Source organism: Protomyctophum bolini (assembly GCF_963924005.1).
Source record: "Protomyctophum bolini genome assembly, chromosome: 2".
NCBI classification, from domain to species: Eukaryota; Metazoa; Chordata; class Actinopteri; order Myctophiformes; family Myctophidae; genus Protomyctophum; species Protomyctophum bolini.
In genome coordinates this window covers 701173-724279 of record NC_137863.1, presented here as the reverse complement: position 1 = coordinate 724279, position 23107 = coordinate 701173, and the positions used below count along the sequence as shown (strand labels likewise).

Here is a 23107-nt window from a genome sequence, read left to right as displayed (position 1 = left end):
AACAGTACTTTCATGGGAGCCAAACTACCCGGAAGTTTGGCAGAATGCACTGGAGTCAATGAGAGCTCAGTGACCAGCTCATGAACACTGGAGTCAATGAGAGCTCAGTGACCAGCTCATGAACACTGGAGTCAATGAGAGCTCAGTGACCAGCTCATGAACACTGGAGTCAATGAGAGCTCAGTGACCAGCTCATGAACACTGGAGTCAATGAGAGCTCAGTGACCAGCTCATGAACAAACATTATTTATGAACAATGGAGACCTTTTGTAAAGTAATCACTTCTGGAAAATAACATAAGACATGTAACACATTATTGTCTGCTGGGTTGCTTTTTGATGTGTACACCATGTAATTTTTTTTATAGAGGTATGGTATCTAAAGAGCACAAAGTACCTTTCTGAACGCACCAAAGTATCGCGAGACTTCCCACCGTTTCCTGTCTGGCAGCCAAATATCGCGACACTTCGGAGCCAGAAACGATACCCGCTGCTGTTTAGATCCTCAGATTAAATGATATACTGTGCACTCTGTGCACATCGAAAAGTAAGTGATTAGAAAACAACCTGTGATAATTATGTCTTCTTTGATATTCCTGAACCGATTATATGACAAAGGTATCAATTGTTCATAAATAATGTTTGTTATGAGCTGGTCCAGCCGGCTCCATTCACTGCCATGTATTCATTGCACTTCCGGTGTGAGTTTGGCTCCCATGAAAGTGTCATGGCGCAGCCCAGACACGTGACCACTTCCCTTCCTTCTCAGAGCTTCCTTGACAGTGGGGGAACCAATCCAATGAATCCAGAACGTCCCAGTTCCACGTTGAATTATTATTATTATTACTAAATGACTACATATAGAAGAAAAACAATCCATGTAAATTCATAAGCCCAAAAACGATTTATTTTCTATCTGAAATCAAAAACAAAAACTCAGCTTTGTATTCTAGGCTTGACGGGGAGCGTGGCAGAAAAGACAAGCCTCCCTATTGGCCAGGAGTCAGGATGACAGGAAGTGATGTCAGTTCTTCTACATGTACATGTCGTCATATCCGGGAGGCGGGAGGTGGTCTGGATCCGGCCTGTCAGTCAAACAACACAACACGACAATTATAAAATAGTTACACAACAACACAACGCACACATTACATACATCATCATTGTTCGACCGCGGTCGAGATCATGGTTTCCACAACGCCACGCCAGACTACCCGGTCCTTCATTGCCACCCCCGGTTCCTGCTTTACTGATGCATGTGTCCCTAGCGATGACAATTTACAATTTAGGCATTTAGCAGACACTCTTAATCCAGAGCGATTTACATTAAGCAAGAACAAAAAGGCATGGGAATACATCACATAAAAAGCATTTATCATGAAACATGCGTAAGCTAAGAACGTAACAGTGGAATATCTATATAATGAAACTATACATATATACTAACTATACATATGTACTATGACGTGCTATGACTACATACAATGCAATTATAGTGCTGTCTACATAACATGCTATAAGTCTGTATCAAATGCTATCTAAAGCCCATCACACACCGTTTGCGACGCGTTGCCGCGCGGCGCCGCCTGGAAAATAGAACTGTGTTCTATCTGCGCGCCGAACGGCGCGACGCGGCGGACGGAGCCGGTGTGCGATAGGTTAATTGAAAATAACGGATGCGGCTGTGTCCGGCGCGCGGCGCCACGTGGCGGACGCAGCCGGTGTGTGGTGGGCTTTAGTCTACAGAAATGCTATCTAAGGGGGTAGGGTAAAGGCCTATTCATAGTCTGGATTTTCGGTGGTGAGGTGACCACCGCTCCGGTGGTGAGCTGACCACCGGAGCTGAAATAACGTTGAGCGGTGGTGAGTAAAAACAGAGAGAAGGGCTGGAGCGGTGGCGGTGGCGGTGGTTCGCTCTTCACCGTGGCTCAGTGACGTCATGTTGTAGTTCGGTGGTCACCCAACCACTGAAAATCCAGACTATGTATGAGCCTTAAGTGCTATGGGCCATGATGGAGTCTGAAAAGGTGGGTTTTCAGACTACGGCGGAAGATTGGGAGTGATGCTGCAGTTCTGACTGCAATGGGAAGTGCATTTCATAGTTTTGGAGCTAGAAGGGAGAAGCGTTGGGGACGTGTGGAGCGTTGTTGTCCCAGCGTTTTTATTGAGTGTACTTCCAGCTTCCCTGCGTTGGCTGATCCGAGTGTGCGGGGCGGTTTGTAGGGTTCGATCATACTTGCAAGATATGGGGGAGCCATGCCTTGCCATACCATCAGGGAATGACAGTTTTCTACGTCTGGTCTGCTTTGAGGCAGGACTCACAGGAAGAAACACGGGGAAGGTTGCTGTATTAGATTGTATATTAGATGAGTCGATGGGTTGGCTCTTCCAAGACAGATTTTGCGCTCTCATTAGAAGGCGCGTGTGTAAGTGCCATCCAACCGTTTCTCTAGTTTCTTTGAAAGTGTCCATGTCTCGGAGCCATAGAGTAGAATCGGCTCGACGGCCGTCCTGAAAATTTGTACTTTGAACATCTTACTAAACTGGGATGACCAGGGGCCTATTTCACGAATCTTGGATTAACTAATCCAGGATATAGGCCAAAGCGAGGCTTTTTAAATCCTGATCTTTACAGCCTGGTTTATTCCGTTCCACTAAAGCCAAGCGAGGCTCAGAATTGGCGGATTTGGCGAGCCGGGCTCAGCAAGCCTCGCTTACAAGCGCGTGCACGCATTCCTTGAAAAGCCATGATGGCGATTATAGATTTCTTGAGCGAGACCAATCATGAGCGAGGCGAGCAAATCTGCAGGGAGAGCTGCGGCTTTCACCGATGAGGAGCAAGAAAATCTTATGATAATGATATACTACGAGGAAGCCAAGGAAATAATTAAAAAAAAGGGAAACACAAGCGCTATTAACAAGGCGAGGGAGAGAGCGTGGCAAAATATTGCCGACAGATTGAACGCGTAAATTGTAAAGCATATTATATATATAGGCCTATAGTCGAAGTCCATAAATATATAATTCAGTGAACCTATAGCCCCGAGTTGTGGAGGGTGAGCTATAGTTCCAAACGAGCTTAAACTTTAAGGGCACTTTCTCGAAATAGCGCACTGAACTCATTTGTGCAATGCAAACGCCAAACTAATAGGCGAGTGTGCTCCGGATTCGGTACGGTATGGAATTATATCCTACTAATCTACATGTATTGTGCGCCATGAAATGTTACATTACATTAAGTCTGTCTGTCTATCTGTCTGCATGCACTGTAGTGTCACGATTGCATGGCATGGCAATACCGATTTTTCAGAATGTATTATTCCATCATAATTTGAGCCTATAAATGTCTCAAATTTGAAAGCACTATATTTCTAAAACTATGAAACATTTCAAAGATTCCTTTTCATGTCCACCGTAGGATGAACCTACGGTAAATAGGTTTGAATGGGGTTTCTAGGTGTAAGTATGTAGGACTAGTAGTGGGTGAAACTTTATAATGGTTATATGTTGTAAAACAATGAGTAATGGTAATATTTAGTGGTTTTCACTTTTACAAAAATAAATAAATAAATAAAAATCTTCTTAACCGTGCACTTGCACGACAGCAAACCTATTCATGGGGAACATTCACCAAAAGCAGCTGATCTACAAGCTGTCATGATGTTGTGCAGCCTATTCTGGTTATTTGATTTTATATAGTGCTTAAATTAGTCCTTTAATGCAGACCGATACAAATAAGGCAACATAAACCCATAATAATTGAATAAATCTGGAAAACATCATTGGTTTGTGATCAGTTTGACTGCTTAATGAACAGTAAAGACATCAGGATTAGGGTAAACCTGGCTGTTAGCCTGGTCCGGAGCAGGCTAAGTCCAAAGCATAAGTTCCCATGGTAACTTATGTAGCATCCCTTTCATGAAACCAAATCAAGCCTCAACATATCCAGGTTAACTGGTTAAGTTAATCTGGCAAGATCAACCAGCTTTCATGAAACCGGTTAAGCACTGATCCAGGATATATTAAGCCAGGATATGTGTTAAAGCCCGGCTTAATCTCTAATCCAAGTTTCGTGAAATAGGCCCCAGATCTCATGCATGTCAGTGCAGGCTGGTTGTTTACTGTAATCAGGGAGTCGTTGAAAGAGAGAGCTGACCTTCCTGAACAGATATAGCGTTTTGTATACGCTGCTCTGAGTCCTAGACTAAATCAACGGCAGATTTAGTCGACTAAAATCCTATGACATTTAGTTGACAAAAAAAAAAAAAATAGACTAACACTAAGACATTCCAGGTGACTAAAATAGGACTAAAGTTTCATTACAGAGACTATGACTGAACTAAAAATAGAAATTTGCTGCCAAAAAACAAACACTGAATGTGTGTGTGTGTGTGTGTACCCTGGTCGGTGCCGTCCCACGGGCCCAAAGGGGTCGAAGCGGGCCCCCGGGGGCACGGCTCCTGGAGGCAGGATGTCTGGGATGCCGCTGGGCGCACGCGGGTAGAACCCTGAACGCAGGGGGTCCACGATCATCCCCCCTCCCCCGCGCATCCTACACACACACACACACACACACACACACACACACACACACACACACACACACACACACACACACACACACACACACACACACACACACACACACACACACACACACACACACACACACACACACACACACACACACACACACACACACACACACACACACACACACACACACACGCACGCACACAAAGTTTATAGATGTATGGAATGGATGGAAAACATTGAGCAGCATGATGGAGTGTCGGCGTTTGGAAGCGCTCGTTGTGTAAATCACTCAACAGGCCTCCTGTTTCTAAACGTCCCATAGAATGCAGGAGGTCGTGTTGTTCTATTGAAAACAGGCGCTTCCAAACGCCGACACTTGGAACAAATGAAGTTATCACTTGCACGGCATTTCTCCGGCAAGAGTTTTGAAAAAGAAAAAATAAGTAAAAAGAGGATAATTCAAGCTTTTCTTGATGTTGGAGAGTTTAACTCATTCAGGACGGAAACCCCTTTTTCGGTGTTTTAAGCATTATGTTATACTTTAGCTATTGGAAAATAGCAGATCTACAAGCTCGTAGCGAGGCACTATCTGCAATTTTTCTGCAACCACTCCAAGGAACAGCAATGTGTTCATTAATGAGCACCATAATGAGTACCAGTAGGGGGCGCTGTTTGCCAGAAACAGAGAGAGGGATAGTGCTGCACTGTTGCCTGCTAAAGAGAGAGAGAGAGAGAGAGAGAGGTGGGGGGGGGGGGGGTTGCAACACTCAGTTCACACGGGTGTGATTTTCTTTTTTTAATCGTGAAAATGTGGCGCAAATCTTTGACCATAATATCTTCAACTCAAATCTTTGCGTCTGGGAGGTCCCTGGAACAACATATCTTATCTTCAGATGACTGTGAGGATTTAGAAGACTTTGATTTAATACAGTCAGATTGGATCAATGGGCTGTCAAGGCCAGGAAGTCGTTTTTTTTTTTGCCACTCGGTAGGCGTTCCCGCATAACCTCTATTCACAAAGTTAACCTATTTAGACCTGATATCAGATTCTACAAATGTCTTCTAAATCATGACAGTTTCCTGAAAAACGTATGTTTTCTACCCTAATGGGTGGAGTAGAGGAGAGAGAGGTGGGAGGAGACTCACCCTAACGGGTGGAGTAGAGGAGAGAGAGGTGGGTGGAGACTCACCCTAACGGGTGGAGTAGAGGAGAGAGAGGTGAGAGGAGACTCACCCTAACGGGTGGAGTAGAGGAGAGAGAGGTGGGAGGAGACTCACCCTAACGGGTGGAGTAGAGGAGAGAGAGGTGGGAGGAGACTCACCCTAACGGGTGGAGTAGAGGAGAGAGAGGTGGGAGGAGACTCACCCTAACGGGTCCAGGTCTGCACCTCCTGCTGCGAAGGGAGGAACCATGGGATCTGACCTGAGACACACACACACACACACGCACACGCACACGCACACACACACGCACACACACACACACACACACACACACACACACACACACACACACACACACACACACACACACACACACACACACACACACACACACACACACACACACACACACACACACACACACACACACATAAATGAACAAACCATAGAATAATAACTTTACATAAACAAATAATAATAAACAAATTAATGCCAACTCTGGCGGACCGGACTAGATGTCTGGCTGCTCTGACTTGGAAACGCAGTGTCAGGGTCACTGTGGAGGTCAAACGTCTGATTAGTATTTATTAACAGTTTTACAGAATTACAGCACATTTCAAGCACAAACTCAATACAAAGACTGTTAACTGTGAGTGGACGACACAAGAGGGTCCACCATGTTCAATTCATCATAACATTTAGAGACGTACAAATAAACACTTCCTGACTGTGTGATGTGCCGGGCTTCGTGTGGCACACATGCGATATCGTCAGAAAACTTTCACCCAGCCCTGGAGAGGGACAAGCTGGAGTTTGAAATACATTGTTTTCAACGAGGGCGGCGCAAATAAGAGCAATTTCTTTTGCATTGTGTGCGACATCATGACGACTGTTTTAAAGTATTGTACGGTAACAACTAAAGTCTCTGTAATGTTTATGTTGTACTATTAATAAAAGACGATCTAAGGTCGCCTTCACACCAGAAAGCTTTACTGCGATCAAAACGAATCCTGCTGCACATTGTCGGAAAGTGCGCTTCGTTTGGCAGGTGTGAAGCATCATTCGAATCGTAATGCGCCTCAAAGAACCGCATTCTACTCCGCCAAAAAACGGGGTTTCGCTTTGCTTCCAATCGCACTTGATTTTGATTCGGGGCAGGTGGGAATGCAATCCGCAGCAAATAAAGGAAATGAAGCTAAACACAGTTGGAGACGGAGAAGGGATATAAATTCTACGCAGCGCAAAGATGTCCCGTTTAACCGTGGATAGACGTGAGCAAATAATGAGAATGAAGCCCTAATTTAAATATGAGAACCGACATTAATCAATTGCTTAAGGAAACACATAAAAACACTGTAGTGGACAGAATATTCAGTCCGTCTGTGCGTAAACATGGAGTGTTGTCACTGCTGTCACTGGGGACTTTCTTCATGTCCATAAACTTGTAAACGGAGGTCGGATTAATTTTGTGCCGTTGTCTGCACTGTGCCTCCACATGCCCAGAGAAAAAGAGCCTCCATTGGACTGAAGCCAATAGAAGTCTATGTAGGAGAGCCTCCATTGGACTGAAGCCAATAGAAGTCTATGTAGGAGAGCCTCCATTGGACTGAAGCCAATAGAAGTCTATGTAGGAGAGCCTCCATTGGACTGAAGCCAATATAAGTCTATGTAGGAGAGCCTCCATTGGACTGAAGCCAATAGAAGTCTATGTAGGAGAGCCTCCATTAGACTGAAGCCAATAGAAGTCTATGTAGGAGAGCCTCCATTGGACTGAAGCCAATAGAAGTTTATGTAGGAGAGCCTCCATTGGACTGAAGCCAATAGAAGTCTATGTAGGAGAGCCTCCATTGGACTGAAGCCTCATGAAGTGACCGGAGTTGTCATAACTCTGTTGCATTTCAATGGCTCTGGCGTAGAGGGTGTGTTCCTGAGCGTGGGGATGTGGAGACTCACCAGTGTGGGTGTGTTCCTGAGCGTGGGGATGTAGAGACTCATCAGTGTGGGGTGTGTTCCTGAGCATGGGGATGTTTAGACTCACCAGTGTGGGTGTGTTCCAGAGCATGGGGATGTAGAGACTCACCAGTGTGGGGTGTGTTCCTGAGCGTGGGGATGTTTAGACTCACCAGTGTGGGGTGTGTTACTGTGTTCCTGAGCGTGGGGATGTAGAGACTCACCAGTGTGGGTGTGTTCCAGAGCATGGGGATGTAGAGACTCACCAGTGTGGGTGTGTTCCTGAGCGTGGGAATGTTTAGACTCACCAGTGTGGGTGTGTTCCAGCCCGCGGGTGTCTCGTAGGGATGCGTAGAGGGTCGTGGTCGTCCCGCTGCTCTTCCTGCTCCGTCTTGGTCTTCTTGTCCTTCTTCCGTCCTCCTCCTCGTTCCTCTGGAGACACCAGATGTCTCCTCACCTGCTCCGAGAGAGCCTGGGAGTCCTTGTAGACCCTGGGGGGGTGGGGGGGATACAAAATCAAATCCTTCATACAAAATCAAACCCTTCATCAATTATTGCAACTCTACACGTTGTGGTATGTTTAGTGAAATGCCCATGTGGTTTGGCTTATGTCGGGCGAAAACCAAACAACCTCTAAAAACCAGAATTGGGGAACATGAAAGGCCTTTCGCGTGTGGCTGAAACGCACACATGTTTCTTTCCGTTTTGCAAAAAGATCCATACAGTATTATGACCACCGTGTCTCTCCTCTCCGGGAATAATCCTTATGCTTTCTTGCTATGCTGTCAAGGAAAAGAAGTCCGTGTTGCAGAACTGGTGATTTAATAAACAAAATGATAATTCAAAAAGGACAAACGTGATCATAACCAGGGTTCTAATTCTGTATCCAACCTCCGTAGTGAACAACAAAGTAAACTCTCTCTTCCTCTCAATAACGCGACCGCTTCCCTGCACACCAGAACAGAAAGAACACACAAGATATCCCATAATACTCCTCGTCCCAGCCTCAGCCCGCCAACACAGTTAAAGGAACAATCCCCCTGTATATACACCCAGGGCTACAGACTAACTTTTTCACAGGTAGCACTGGTGCCACCTACCTTTTCAGTCGGTAGCGCCACCACAAATTAGGTAGCACCAACTTTCTTTTGTATAGCGCCGCAGCGCTGTATTAATACATGACCTCATCACCAAGGCTAGCAAAGGTTTTCTTGGCTGAAGCATAAACGCCTTAAATTAAGCACATAACATGTTATATTTCTCACTCACGCATTCTATAGGAAATTATTATTATAATGAATTAAACTATAGTGCATTTTTCCATATCGTTATTATCATTTGGCTACTATATATGAAACAGAAATGAGACACACCCCTTACCTTCTGCATGGGCATGTTCAACCTAATGGCCAATAAGGATATTTAACACCGAGGTGCCCACTGCCCACTCTTCCTGCACCCTTTTGCAATGTGAAATGCCACCGAATTCATAATCTTTGCCCACTTTCCTCCTGTCTTTTCTTTATATGGAATGAACATGTGAAAGCTGATGTGCTTTTATTGTGAAGGGGGAAGTTTCTAAAGGTCTCCGCCTGCATATTTCCATGTGCTGATCTACAAGCTCACAACGTGTGGTGGACGCGACGCGTTGTGAGCTTGTAAATCTGATATTTTCAGCATGCAACACCACGTCGTACGACGACGAATATACCAGGTTTCACGTGGGAGATGTATTTTGTTCGAGGCGATCATGTATGTAGCCTGGCCTGCACACAGCGCTACTCAGAGGTGATCATGTATGTAGCCTGGCCTGCATACAGTCTATGGCCTGCACACAGCGCTACTCAGAGGCGATCATGTATGTAGCCTGGCCTGCACACAGCGCTACTCAGAGGTGATCATGTATGTAGCCTGGCCGGCATACAGTCTATGGCCTGCATACAGTCTATGGCCTGCACACAGCGCTACTCCACGCAAAATAACAAGCTATTGGAAGCTATTTTTCGACAACAAGTTTACCGTGTTTGGGGTCTGGGACGAGGCGCAGTCCCCCATATTATGTTGTGTCTGCTGTCTCCGTGGATTCAGCGACAGCAATGCACAGCATGCATCATCATTCCAGTTGTAAAGAAAAGTGTGCGCTCCAGGGAAACTTATGTAGCCTACAGCCGAGGCTGAAATCAGTTTCGTTTTTTTCGGGGTTGATCAGTGAGCGCGCCGCCGCTGTTGAACTCACGCGTGTCGTGTGCAGACCGGTGCAGACAGACAGGCAGAGAGAGAGAGAGGGAGCGAGAAAGAGAGAGAGGAGGCGCGGAATGAGCGAGAATAAAGTAATATTTTATTATCGCGCTAATGCCCGTGCTTCATGGTTTTAGGCTGGGAGTGAAAGCAATAAGTAGCACCGGTGCGACCTCGTTCAAATTTAACTCGCACATTAAGAAATTAAGTCGCATATGCGACCTAATAGGTCGCACGCTGGAGCCCTTAGGATTAGGATTAGGATTAGGATTACAGTAGGTGTAGCCTTAGGGCCGATTCATACTCCTATTTCACAGCTGTTCCGGCGCTGTAGTGCCGAAATGATTTCGGCTCGTCAGAAATTTTCAGTAGCACCGAAGAGTCGACTTTAGGACGGTACCCGCCCCCCCCCCCCCCCCCCCCCGAACCTCAAAATGACGTCACATTGTAGGCTCCACAGCGCCGAACCCACTTTTATTCTGCTTTAAAATAGGAGTATGAAACGCGCCTTAGTGACATCACCTACCTGTCAAATGAGTGCAGCTGGTCTTCATTGATGTGATCAGCGATGACCACCGTTAACTCTGACACCTGCTGCGTGGTGGTGTTCTGAAAGCACACACACACGCACGCACGCACGCACGCACGCACGCACGCACGCACGCACGCACGCACGCACGCACGCACGCACGCACGCACGCACGCACGCACGCACGCACACACACACACACACACACACACACACACACACACACACACACACACACACACACACACACACACACACACACACACACACACACACACACACACACACACACACACACACAACCTAACAATTTACAATTTAGGCATTTAGCAGACGCTCTTAATCCAGAGCGACTTACATTAAGCAAGAACAAAAAAGCATCACGTACAAAGCACACAGGCACGCACAGGTGTTGTATTTACTCGCACATGAACCAGTACAAACACTGAGGCCGGTTAATTAAACTAGTAGATGAATCCAGCAGTAGTTCAATTAAAAGTGGATTGATTAATGAACACCGACCATCAGGTTGAAGAGGAGGGAGGAGTCAACGCTGATGGCTTTGAGCACGTGGGCGTGGCTTCCATCGTCACCGCGGTAACGCAGAGTGTACACTTCCTTGTTGTCGTTCCAGCCTGCAGGAAGTAACTCTGACTTCCTGTCATCACTGCTCGACTGATGGGGAGGGAGAGAGAGAGAGAGAGAGAGAGAGAGAGAGAGAGAGAGAGAGCTTAATGTCAATGCTTATCTTCCTTTTCCAGCAGAAATTGGCACCTGCCCACAGAGCCAAAACTACTAGTAACTGGTGTACCGACCATGGTATTACTGTGATAAAACTACTAGTAACTGGTGTACTGACCATGGTATTACTGTGATAAAACTACTAGTAACTGGTGTACTGACCATGGTATTACTGTGATAAAACTACTAGTAACTGGTGTACTGACCATGGTATTACTGTGATAAAACTACTAGTAACTGGTGTACTGACCATGGTATTACTGTGATAAAACTACTAGTAACTGGTGTACTGACCATGGTATTACTGTGATAAAACTACTAGTAACTGGTGTACTGACCATGGTATTACTGTGATAAAACTACTAGTAACTGGTGTACTGACCATGGTATCACTGTGATAAAACTACTAGTAACTGGTGTACTGACCATGGTATTACTGTGATAAAACTACTAGTAACTGGTGTACTGACCATGGTATTACTGTGATAAAACTACTAGTAACTGGTGTACTGACCATGGTATTACTGTGTTAAAACTACTAGTAACTGGTGTACTGACCATGCTATTATTACTGTGCTTAACTGACCAGCCAACTGGCCTGACCTGAATCCCACAGAGAATCTAGGTTGTATTGTCAAGAGGAAGGTGTGAGACATGAGACTGAATACAAATTAATTTACGGCTGTTATCAAAACAAAACAAACATCTCAACAGTGCCACAGCCTGATCACCTCCATGCCACGCCCCCATTGATTATTATTAGTAATGATGAAATAATTAAAAAGTTTTAAAGTAGCCCAGACCAAGTATTAACTGCATCAGATGGTCGATATTTCTCGTAAAATATTCGAATTTGTTGATAGGATTTTTTGATTTTCATGACCTGTACGCCATAATCATCAAGATTAAAACAAAACAAGGTTTTAAATACTTCACTTTATGCACAATGAATTGAGAATATGAAAGTTTATTACGTGCAGATCCCAGACACATTATATTATTATAAATATTAATGTATAGTGAGTCAGAGCCACCACCACATATATGAATTATATATTGTTTTATATATATTAGGCCTACATATGAACTATGGATGTTTATTATATTGACCCAATTTGATTGATTGATTGATTGATTTGAAGTATTTATCAACAACTAGTATGCAGAACTACAGTACATTTCAAGCACAACTGTTAACTGTGGACGACAATAAAGCATTACACTTGTTTACAACAGGGTCCACCATGTTCAATTCATCATACCATTTAGAGACGTACAAATACCTACTAGTCTCCAGAACCCAGATATTTGCACCCATGGTGTAATCTCCCAGTGAGTCAGAACCACCACATATGAATTATTAATGTATACATTTAAGGCCCTACATAATTATGAATGATTATTAATTTATTACCCAATATCTGCTCTCCAGAACCCAGACATTTTTGCACCCATAGGCTATATATTTGATCATCTCCCAGTCAGTCAGAACTCAGAACCACCACATTATATGAATTATTAATATGATATGTAAACATATTATGGTTATTATTACCTGGTCTCCGGAGCCCAGACACCTCAGGCCGTGTTTGATCATCTCCCAGTGAGTCAAAACCACCACAGCGTCCTGAGAGCAGCCGATACCGGACTGGACCAGATGGTACAGAACCTCCAGACCCGCCATGTCACCACGGTACGGTACCGATATTACAATAACAACAACACACCACGGTACGGTACCGATATTACAATAACAACACACCACCGTACTGTACCGATATTACAACAGATAAACACCGGGGTAGCGACACTATAAACGACCCAATACCACGGTCTATCAACAGCCTATAGTCCTCCAGAACCAGGTGGTCCGCCGTACGGAGGTGGTCCGCAAGGTACAGAAACAGAACCAGGTGGTCCGCCGTACAGAACCAGGAAGAAAGAAGCGTCTAGTGTGTTTTGTTTCCTCTGAAGTGAAAAATAAATAAAAACACCTCCTGCCGACAAGAAAACCACACGGAAACACTATACTGCTTCCGCTTCCGGCCCTTCACAATAAAACGGTAGACACATAGTCTCGCGTTACCAGACTGCCAACATCGTTCGGAGACTGTGGAATAGTCTGGTAACGCGAGACTATAGGCTCGCGGCGTCTCAAACTGTTTGTTTTTTATAACCAAAACAATTTGCAGTGGGCCTATACCTACATATGACTGCAGAGTATTGCATTAAGAATTTTCATAATTCATTAAAAAATACATTCGGCCTGGCTCAACCGTCTGGGCACCTTAATGTTTGTGTTTGCACCGTTTGTTTTATTATTATATATTTATGTATATATTAGCGCCCCTCACTTAACCCGGGTGTAATTATTATTATTATTATTATTATTATTTGACGTGGACAATGCACGTTAATCAACACGTCAGTTTTCACATCCATGTAAATGGTGCGATAGCTACTTTCTGTCAGCAGATGGCGCCACGATCAAAGGTACGGCAGGCAACCATGGCCACTGGGGATGGTGTAGCTGGCGTTATTGATTGATCCAGTGTGGTTGTAGAAGCCATCCTCACTGTTTGTATGTCTATTTATTATTATTATTATTATTATCACAATTGTTGTAGCTACTGCATTGGTTTGAGGTTATAATTTATAATTATTGTTTGGTCAACACACCACCGTACTGATTTAGTCGACTAAAATGTGTTTTGACAGGCCTTGATGTCGTTGTAATGACATATTTTACACTTTGGTTGCATGCTGAAAATAGCAGATATACAATCTCACAACACGTCGCAATAGCAGATATACAATCTCACAACGCGTCGCAGCAGAGCGACGTGTTGTGAGATTGTATATCTGCTATTTTCAGCATGCAACCCAGCATAAAACTGGATCTCTTGACCACTAGTCCCTTCCTAACATTTTAGTCTAGTTTTTATTTGTTGACGAAATTGTCAGTATATTTAGTCTTAGTTTTAGTCATCATAGCTTAGTTTTCATTTAGTTTCTATTTAGTTTTTGTCCGTGAAAAAGGTAGTCGACGAACACTTTTCGTCTTAGTTTTAGTCGACGAAAACAACACAGCTTGCCAGAGGGTATAAGTAGGCCTGGGGGGTGATTGCGGAGCAGCATGCACCTGGTGGACAAACGGTGTTCACCAGACAGACAGAGAGAAAGACAGCACAGTAACACAGAGATACTGCCATAAGGAAGAGAGAATGTGCCTGTTTGTATCGTAATGTTGATGAATGTCGAAACTGTAGAATTTAGAAAGTAGTTGTACCATATAGTAATTTATAGTATGAGTGATTATCACCAAAATTATTTTACATATAACACTCTATAGCTCTAATGTGTTGCATTTAGAGCTATGTTACTCTCGACTTCCGCCGCTCGCATGAATGCAGACCAGCCACTGGTCTTTAGCATAAATAAAAGAACGTTTTTGCTACTCACCAAAACAAAAGCGGGTTGTGTCATCAGAAAGCCTACTTTCCTTAGTGGGAGCACTGTTTATGACAGTCGGTCACACGTCTAATGTTGCTCTGGAGAGGGAAGTCTGGAGCACTCTGGTGGAGCTGTTGCCCCCGCGACCCGACTACGAATAAGCGGTTGAACATGGATGGATGGATGGATGGAGTCACACGTCTGTTTCTAGCGAAACTAATTCAGTAGCAGTAACAATAGCGTTTACCCTCAGTCAGTTGATTCTTCATATCCATATGAGTCAAACGGCATGAATGACAATGACACAGTTCTTATATGAGGCGATCTAAAATCCCCCCTATGGGGATTACAATGCAAATAAAAAGTACATTAACCCGTGGACTTGGCGCCCTTTGCTATGCGATCAAGTAAACAGACAATGAACGGGAAACACCTCCAGTTATATATTTTTAATTGCTTTTATCTTGGATTATTTTCCCAGATTCCGATTCTAAATCAAAACAAGCTTAATTCACGGCCGCTAACTAAAGCACTGCCGATCACGGCTCCTTAAAAGAAAAAACCTTGACAGAGGCGCAAGAATGAAATGAATTAATACCATGTCTTACAAGAAGAAAACAAAAGCCCTGGGGAAAGACTGCAAAAGACAAGACCTAATTCCGTTGACAGAGCAGCGTAAATATCCATTACATCTTTGCTTGTCTATCCAACTCCCAGACAACGTACGGCTGTTTAACATGACCCTGCCAGTGGGGTAATTGAGAGTGGACATTTGTGTGTCTTCAGGTGACAGGACTCACGGAACCTCTTGTCACAATGTGTACAGTAGAAAGGTTTCTCTCCCGTGTGGATACGCTGGTGTCTCCTGAGAGCGCCCGACTCACGGAAGCTCTTGTCGCACCGTGGACAGTTGAAAGGTTTCTCTCCGGTGTGTGTCAACAGGTGTCTCCGCAGGTCATTTAGCCCGTTGAAACTCTTGTCACAGGAAGTGCAACTATGCGGTTTTACTCCAGTGTGGATGTTCTGGTGTGCCTGTATAGGAGATGAGCAGACTTATGATAGCAACCATCACATCAGATCATGATAGACAATAATAGATAGTATATGATACAATGGCAGTAGGGCCATATTGTTCATTATGTAAAGTACTCAGGATCAATAAATACTTAATACTCATTTTTAGGATTGATTTTAAAATTATTTTACTTTCTCTCTCAAAGGTCTCGCACCTTCCTACCTACATGACTGCCTGCCTAAATATGTCCCAAACCGCCCCCTAAGGTCTTCCTTCCACTGCTGGCCTGCTTGCTTTGCCAAAAAAAATGGCAACTAAAAAATACAGGGAAGCAGCTTTTTGCTTCTACGGGCTGTCGGCATGGAACAAGCTCCCACTGTACCTTCGACAGGCAGCCTCTGTAGACATTTTTAAAGCTCAGCTCAAGACCCACTTCTACAACATTGCTTTTAATTGATATTTTTGTTATTCATGTCCTCACTGTATTGCATTACTGCTTGTTTTTAATATTGTTGCCTTGCTTTTATTCTCCATTTTTCTGTAAAGCACTTTGAGCTGCATTTCATGTCATGAAAGGTGCTATACAAATAAAGTTTTATTATTATTATTATTATTATACAACCTCTGCACACACACAGGGACAACGGGCTTTGTGGTCATCCTGCACCAAACAGACACAGGGAAGCACACATACATGGCGGGGAGCAAACCCCCTTCCAGTTACTAGGATTAAAACGTGGACCAAGGACACATTCACGTCAGTTGAGGTGAAGGCCTGATTGGCACAGAGAAACCGCAGTACACGCATGGAGCCAATGGGTGCATTTGAGGACAGCATTTAGATTGTCATTGAACGCAGACAAAGCTTTAGTCCAGCCCAGATGCCTCTACGGCAAGAGGGACAGAAGATGGCATGCATTCGAGACGGGGCTAACTCCACTCACAGCCTTTAGTGGGTGCACTATTTCATAACTATCAATGAAGCATCTTCACTTTTATACAACTTGTTGACCTGTCGCGACCTCATCATTTCTGCCAAAGCATCAACTTTAAACACACTATACCTGCAGCTTGGACGAGGTGTTGAAGCTCTCGCCACACTGCGTACAGTGGAAGGGTTTCTCTCCAGTGTGTGATAGACGCTGATGCGTCCTCAGATGCGCTGATTGATTGAAGCTCTTGCCACAGAGTTCACACTGGAAGTGTTTCTCTCCAGTGTGGACGCGCTGATGAGTCTTCAGATTGCTTGAATTAACGAAGCTCTTGTCGCAATGTGTACATTTAAAAGGTTTCTCCCCCGTGTGGACCAGCTGGTGAATCTTCAGATTATTTGAAGTCATGAAACTCTTGTCGCAATGAGTGCATTTGAAAGACTTCTCTCCGTTATGGCTCAACAGGTGTCTCTTCAGGTTCTGTGAGCGGTTGAAACTCTTGTCACACAGTGTACAGGGGTAAGGTTTCTCTCCAGTGTGGATAAGCTCGTGTGTCCTCAGCTTAGATGATGTATTGAAACTCTTGTCACAATGCTTACATTTAAATGGTCTTTCTCCAGTGTGGATACGCTGGTGTTCGTTCAGCTTAGACGACGTATTGAAACTCTTGTCACACTGCGCACAGTGGAATGGTTTTTCTCCAGTGTGGATACGCTGGTGACCGATCAGCTGGTGAGACTGAGTGAAGCTCTTGTCACACAGTGTACATCTAAAAGGTTTTCCTCCCGTGTGGAGACGCTCGTGGGTCTTCAGGTGATGAGCCTGCGTGAAACTCTTGTCACAATGTCTACATTGAAAAGGTTTCTCTCCCGTGTGGACAAACTGGTGAGCCTTCAGTTGACCCGGTCGACTGAAGCTCTTGTCACACTGTTGACAGTGGAAAGGTTTTTCTCCGGTGTGGATACGCTGGTGTCTCTTGAGAGCACCCGATTCACGGAAACTCATGTCACAAAATGTACAGTGGAAAGGTTTCTCTCCGGTGTGGACACCTCCACTTGTCTCCGCGCAATGATCTCCGGTGGCAGATTCAGGACGGTGTGACGAGAGGAGCTGCTCTTCACCGGTCGATTGTTGCATTGCAACCCAGTACTTTATATAGGCTTGTGTTTTCATGTGTTCAGTCGAGGTGCTGGCTGGAGGCTCTGTGTCTCCGTTGTCGTCGTCGTCATCGTCATCTTCACTCGTCCACGCTGACCCTTCAGCCTCTCCTGTTGTTACTAGTAGCTCCTCCTGTTCCCTTTTAATCTGTGGAGGCTCTGGTTCGTCATGGACTAGACCGGAGCTCCTCTCGCCCTGTAGTTCAGGGCTCAGACAGTCTAGAAAGAGAGAAAGATAAATACTTTATTATACTTAAAGGTAGAGTAAGTGATTTCACTTAATTCAAATATCACTTATTCTTTTGTTTTGTTGTGATAATCCTCTCTACTATAGAGTGTGCTGACCATATAAGGAGTTCCTCCCTGTTCGCAGTTAACGCCTGGGGGTCAAAAAACCTTAGGTTTCGTTTTTGACTCTCTATCCTGATTGGACGAAGGCTTAGGTCCCACAGCCAAAAACGAAACCTACGGTTTTTTGAGTGAAATCACTTACTCTACCTTTAATTTAGAGACTGCATTGTCTCTAAATGTATTTATCTCTCTACGCGTTGTTCGTTTGTGGGACCATTAAAAGGGTAAACTTCTCCTAGGGGTTTGCTCAGAATGCAAATTACGTTTTTAAACACACATCAACCAGTTAAGATTAAAAGTTGAAAAGTGGTGAAGTCGTCCTTTAATGATGGCCAGGCTATTTGATTGGTTGATTTACTAGTACTTGTCTTTGAACAGAAGTACTACCCCGCCTAGACCTGTTAAGTCAAGGCCAAGCCTACGCACCTGCGACACCTTCCAGGGAAGCATAAAAGGGAAGGACTGACTGCCTCTGCGCTCATTCATCACTGACTTCTGAGAGGGACAGTTCGGGCACCAGCTATGAGTGGCCTTGTGGTTAGAGTGTCTCCTCAAGTGTCTCCTCAAGCTCATAGCGCGGCACCGAGTGCCGCACTATGAACTTCTAGGTCTGCTATTTTTGAGAAAATTGTGAAAATGTGGCGCAAACCTTTGAATATATATTCTTTCAGAGTGAACGTTTTTAACTCAAATCTTTGCTTCTGGGAGGACATATTTTCATATGGGGGAGCGGAGGGCAGGCATATTAAATATATGTTTTGGGGTCAGAAAATTGTCAGGACATTTTTTTTATTTCGACGTCAACATTGTAGTGAAAATACGTACCGAGTTGTGGGTCTTCAGGTTCCTGTTTAATAGAAAGGTCTTCAGGTTCCACCTGTTTAATATAAATGCCCCAGGCTGAGTCTGGAGAGTTCTGGTCTGAAATGAAGGAATTGAATCATTACTTTATTTACTGGAGACCTAGTGAAGAATAACAGTAATATCTGCAACTCTCTAACCAGAGGTGAAAAGATAATTAGATTCATATTTTAGGGTAGAATTATCCCTTAATTAAAATTAGCAAATTGCATCCCCAATCTAACAACTCATGTTCACAAGTACAGATGAGTGATGGAGTGCACGGAAACTGTGCCTTCAGAACTAGTGGAGCTGAGATCCAGTAGGCTGCCTTCAGAACTAGTGGAGCTGTGTTTTGCATAAAATACCTTGATGACAAATCTCTCCCGTTGACAATGGATGGAGAATTTACGTCATATGTTGTGTCTGAGCAAATCAATATGACGGTGGGAACCCTTGGCCAATCAGGGTGTGATTTTTTTTAGGAACAATCTCATGAAACACGTCTGACTACTATCACTGCTCTCTGAACACGTCTGAACACGTCTGACTACTATGACTGCTCTCAAAAGCAATATAATAGTATAAACTCAAAACAGAATCTAATTGATTGAATAAAACAACCTCAGAATTAACTATAATAGTAAAGTTGGTCAAAACTGTGTTCCGATAAGAGTCAGTATTTACCAGTATGTCCAGAGAAGCCGCTGTGGGCGTGGTCTGATTGGGCGTGGTCTGTGTGGGCGTGGTCTTCCTGTTTGATGGCGATGGGCTCAGAGGTCTGGGTGGATGTCGACGTGGAGCTCTGCTGTCTGACCGTCTCTCCGTCTCCATTGGATGAGACATCATCCAATGAGACATCAGCATCCAGAACGCCTTTCACGGTTTGTCTCATTTCTGGGGAAGAAAAAAAAAAGACTAATTATGTTAGGAGGAAACATGAGAGACTGTCACCCACCCGGAGACATGTTCATTAGCGTTTTGATTTATTAGTGATGGGCGATACATCAGCAAACGCATCTGTATCGGTCTAAGATAGTCATTTATTTTAAATTGATGGGCAGCGATCCGATGTTAAGAATGCAGCCGATGTCAACAACCGATGATTGCCTGTGGCCAGCAGCTGAGTTGGTGCACAGCCAGGCGGAGTAGAGACAGAGTGTCTCTCTGTGTGTGTGTGTGTGTGTGTAGTCCGTCTTATTTATTTCCCCCGGATACGATATTTTTCGACCAATCACAACACTTGTTTCATACACAGATAATGTAAACAGATTTGTAAAGCATCAACGTCATTTCCTTGAGCGCTACTTCAGCCGAATTGCAGCCACGCACTCTACAGCGCATAGTGCCCAGCGTGCCCATCGCTACCCGCCACGTATGACAGACTAACGTATGCTCTCCGCATAGAGCGTTGCAGTCCCGCCCCCTCGAGAGACCCGGGAAAAGAAATGCCTGTTCATTTTCCTCATACGACTTTTCAAAAAGCATTTATTTAAAGATTTTTACGCTGCGGACATAACTGTCTCTACATAACGGTCTCAGCTGTTGGTGCGCAAATGTGACTTAACGCGCAGAAAACATTTTGACGACGTATGCACACTGGCGCATCGGTTGTACGTGTGCCCCCCTGATTATTAATAACATCTAAACATGTAACATGTGAACACAACATGATCATAGTACTCTTATTATGCATGTCGCATTATCGCCGAGAAATATTTCAGAGTAAAAAAAAAACACACAAAAAACGAATGGTTCAAGCCCATTAATTAAGATTCAAGTGCCAACCCTAACGAGCGAAGGTTCGAAACCCTGAATGTTCTGGGACAGCCTCCTAATCTTGACGATCATGAAGACGTACATCATCAAGATGTACTTCATAATGTTACTGATTTTCTTCAGGTAAGGTATAATTATGACATAATAAAATGTTCAAAACGAGTGGTATTCCCCTTTCATCGACAGGGATGTTTAATAGTCAACCGTAAAGGTGGACATAGGTGATAGGACACATTTAAAGGTGGACATAGGTGATAGGACACATTTAAAGGTGGACATAGGTGATAGGACACATTTCTTCGCTGCATTTTGGCTATCCAAAATCCACAAAGAAAAAGAGTGTCACGCAAAACATCCTTGCACTCTGCGCGCAATGTGTATGTTACTTATATTTGTATCAATGTTTTGGCAGAAGGAAACGGAGTGGAGCAGCAGCAGTGAGGATGACCACATGATCCCGTCGTTATTTTGAATACGTTTAATGTACAGCACAGTTTTATATACAGTAAGAGCCTTTAGTTTAGTGGGTCCTAAAGAGCCTTTAGAGTGACAGACGACATTGTGCACATTTTCCATTTCATTTTATTCCTCACACCATTGAGATGCCATTGCCTGGCCCTGTATCTCAAATGGTCAAATACATGATTTTGATTAATTTTAATATAATATGCCTTTTGGAATATTTCTGTTTATCAGCAAAGTATAGATTTGACATTGAGGGAAATTAAGACCGATTATTTTCGTACCGCCGCTGATCAACTAAGCGGTTAATCAATCAATAAGGTTATCGATGAATGACTTAATCGATAATCAATTGGGCGAGAGGCCTACCTTTTCACACGGCACTTCCTCAATATGCAAATATAATGAATACAACACTAGAGCGGTGCCGGTTGGCCACTGGCCTACTTGGAACGATCGATGCAAGTTGGAATTGGATGCCCCACCCAGATATTATACATTGACACGAAAACGCGTATTCAGGGCGGAGTCACCCCCCCAGGGTAAGTTGTGATTTGCTCTCGTTCACTGCAATGGAATTTGCGGCATTTCCAAAACAATATTGCGCAGAGTAGTGATTATCAAACGTATTTAATATGCCATACGTTGAAAGATCTGTTGCCCGTAGACAAGGCACGTTACCTCCGCAAGTTAGATATTATCGGCATAGATGTTTGTCCGTATGTGATTAAGGATTGGAAAAAGTTGCATTGGCAGCCATAGAAAATTCTGCCCAGGGTAAAAAGACCGGATGTGACGTTTTTGGGCGTTCCTGTCTTGTTTCGTGTCAGTGTATGCCCATATATGGAGTTATTTCGGGCCTTGCCCAAATATGCAGAACAGGCCAGCTCCATATATGGATGGACCCTGGGCAGGGCCCCTGTCCAGAGCCTGGGCAGGGGCCCTGTCCAGAGCCCGGGCAGGGGCCCCTGTCCAGAGCCTGGGCAGGGGCCCTGTCCAGAGCCCGGGCAGGGGCCCCTGTCCAGAGCCTGGGCAGGGGCCCTGCCCAGAGCCCGGGCAGGGGCCTTTTGTGGCGGTTCTAGACAACTGTGGGTCCGACCGACTCGACACTGCCCTCCCTGTCGAATGAAGTCGGCGGGGCGAATGGTTCTGCAGTTAACCACTGTCTATGGTCCAATATGGTGTGTAGAAATAATTCTATTATAATTAGCCCTCTGATAGAATATATTCTCTTTAAATATTTTTTGAAAATATAAACTTAAATGATTTAGTCATGATGTGTAAATGATGATATTGCTGCCTACTATAGTACTATAGTCTACTAATGAAAACATTGTTTTCCTTTTTTCCAGATAAACACTGCTCATGTTTACTATCATAATACTGAAAACGTGCCTTTTCTTTCAGGCCAGCACTCCCAACTAAGTCACATTCTTATTGTAAGGCCATATAAACAAATCTAAAACATTATAAACATACCTTCTTTCCCCGACGGTTTCTTCCGGTAGAAAACACACTGTTTAAACACCTCCAAAGGGTTACGGTTACACCTCCTAACCCCAACACTGTTAAACACCTCCTAACCCTAACACACTGTTTAAACACCTCCAAAGGGTTACGGTTACACCTCCTAACCCCAACACTGTTTAAACACCTCCAACGTGGGAAAGAATAAGGATAGTCTCGGCTGTACTTGAAGCTAGCTTAGCATTACCTCCATTAGCCCACGAAACAAACAGTTTGAACTTCGTGTGTAAATGTTACCACAACGAGCCTTTCAGCCCGTCTCTCTACTCCACTCTAGTCTACAGACAGCCTCACCCCCAGTCAGTTACACAACGGTCTGTTCACTAACAGCAGACTCTCTCTCTCTCTCTCTCTCTCTCTCTCTCTCTGCATGACGTTCACTCTCTGCTGTGTTTGTTTTGGTGGATGATTGACGACCAACGGTCCACAGAACA

At 44.3% G+C, this 23107-nt stretch overlaps 2 protein-coding genes across 2 annotated transcripts; both read right to left on the bottom strand.

The window, feature by feature from the left end:
• Positions 1-880: 880 nt before the first annotated feature.
• Positions 881-13163, bottom strand: psmf1 (proteasome inhibitor subunit 1). The gene is made up of 7 exons (XM_080777604.1): positions 12713-13163; positions 10939-11091; positions 10414-10496; positions 7958-8140; positions 5902-5958; positions 4399-4551; positions 881-1084 (listed from the first exon to the last, which is right to left on the bottom strand). Exons 1-7 carry the CDS (start codon positions 12839-12841, stop codon positions 1033-1035), a joined length of 810 nt encoding a protein of 269 aa, XP_080633730.1. The 5' UTR covers positions 12842-13163; the 3' UTR covers positions 881-1032.
• Positions 13164-15259: 2096 nt separating this feature from the next.
• Positions 15260-23008, bottom strand: LOC308323830 (uncharacterized protein). The gene is made up of 6 exons (XM_080775682.1): positions 22801-23008; positions 22626-22751; positions 19593-19802; positions 18891-18986; positions 16690-17933; positions 15260-15642 (listed from the first exon to the last, which is right to left on the bottom strand). Exons 3-6 carry the CDS (start codon positions 19798-19800, stop codon positions 15343-15345), a joined length of 1848 nt encoding a protein of 615 aa, XP_080631808.1. The 5' UTR covers positions 19801-19802; positions 22626-22751; positions 22801-23008; the 3' UTR covers positions 15260-15342.
• Positions 23009-23107: the final 99 nt, after the last annotated feature.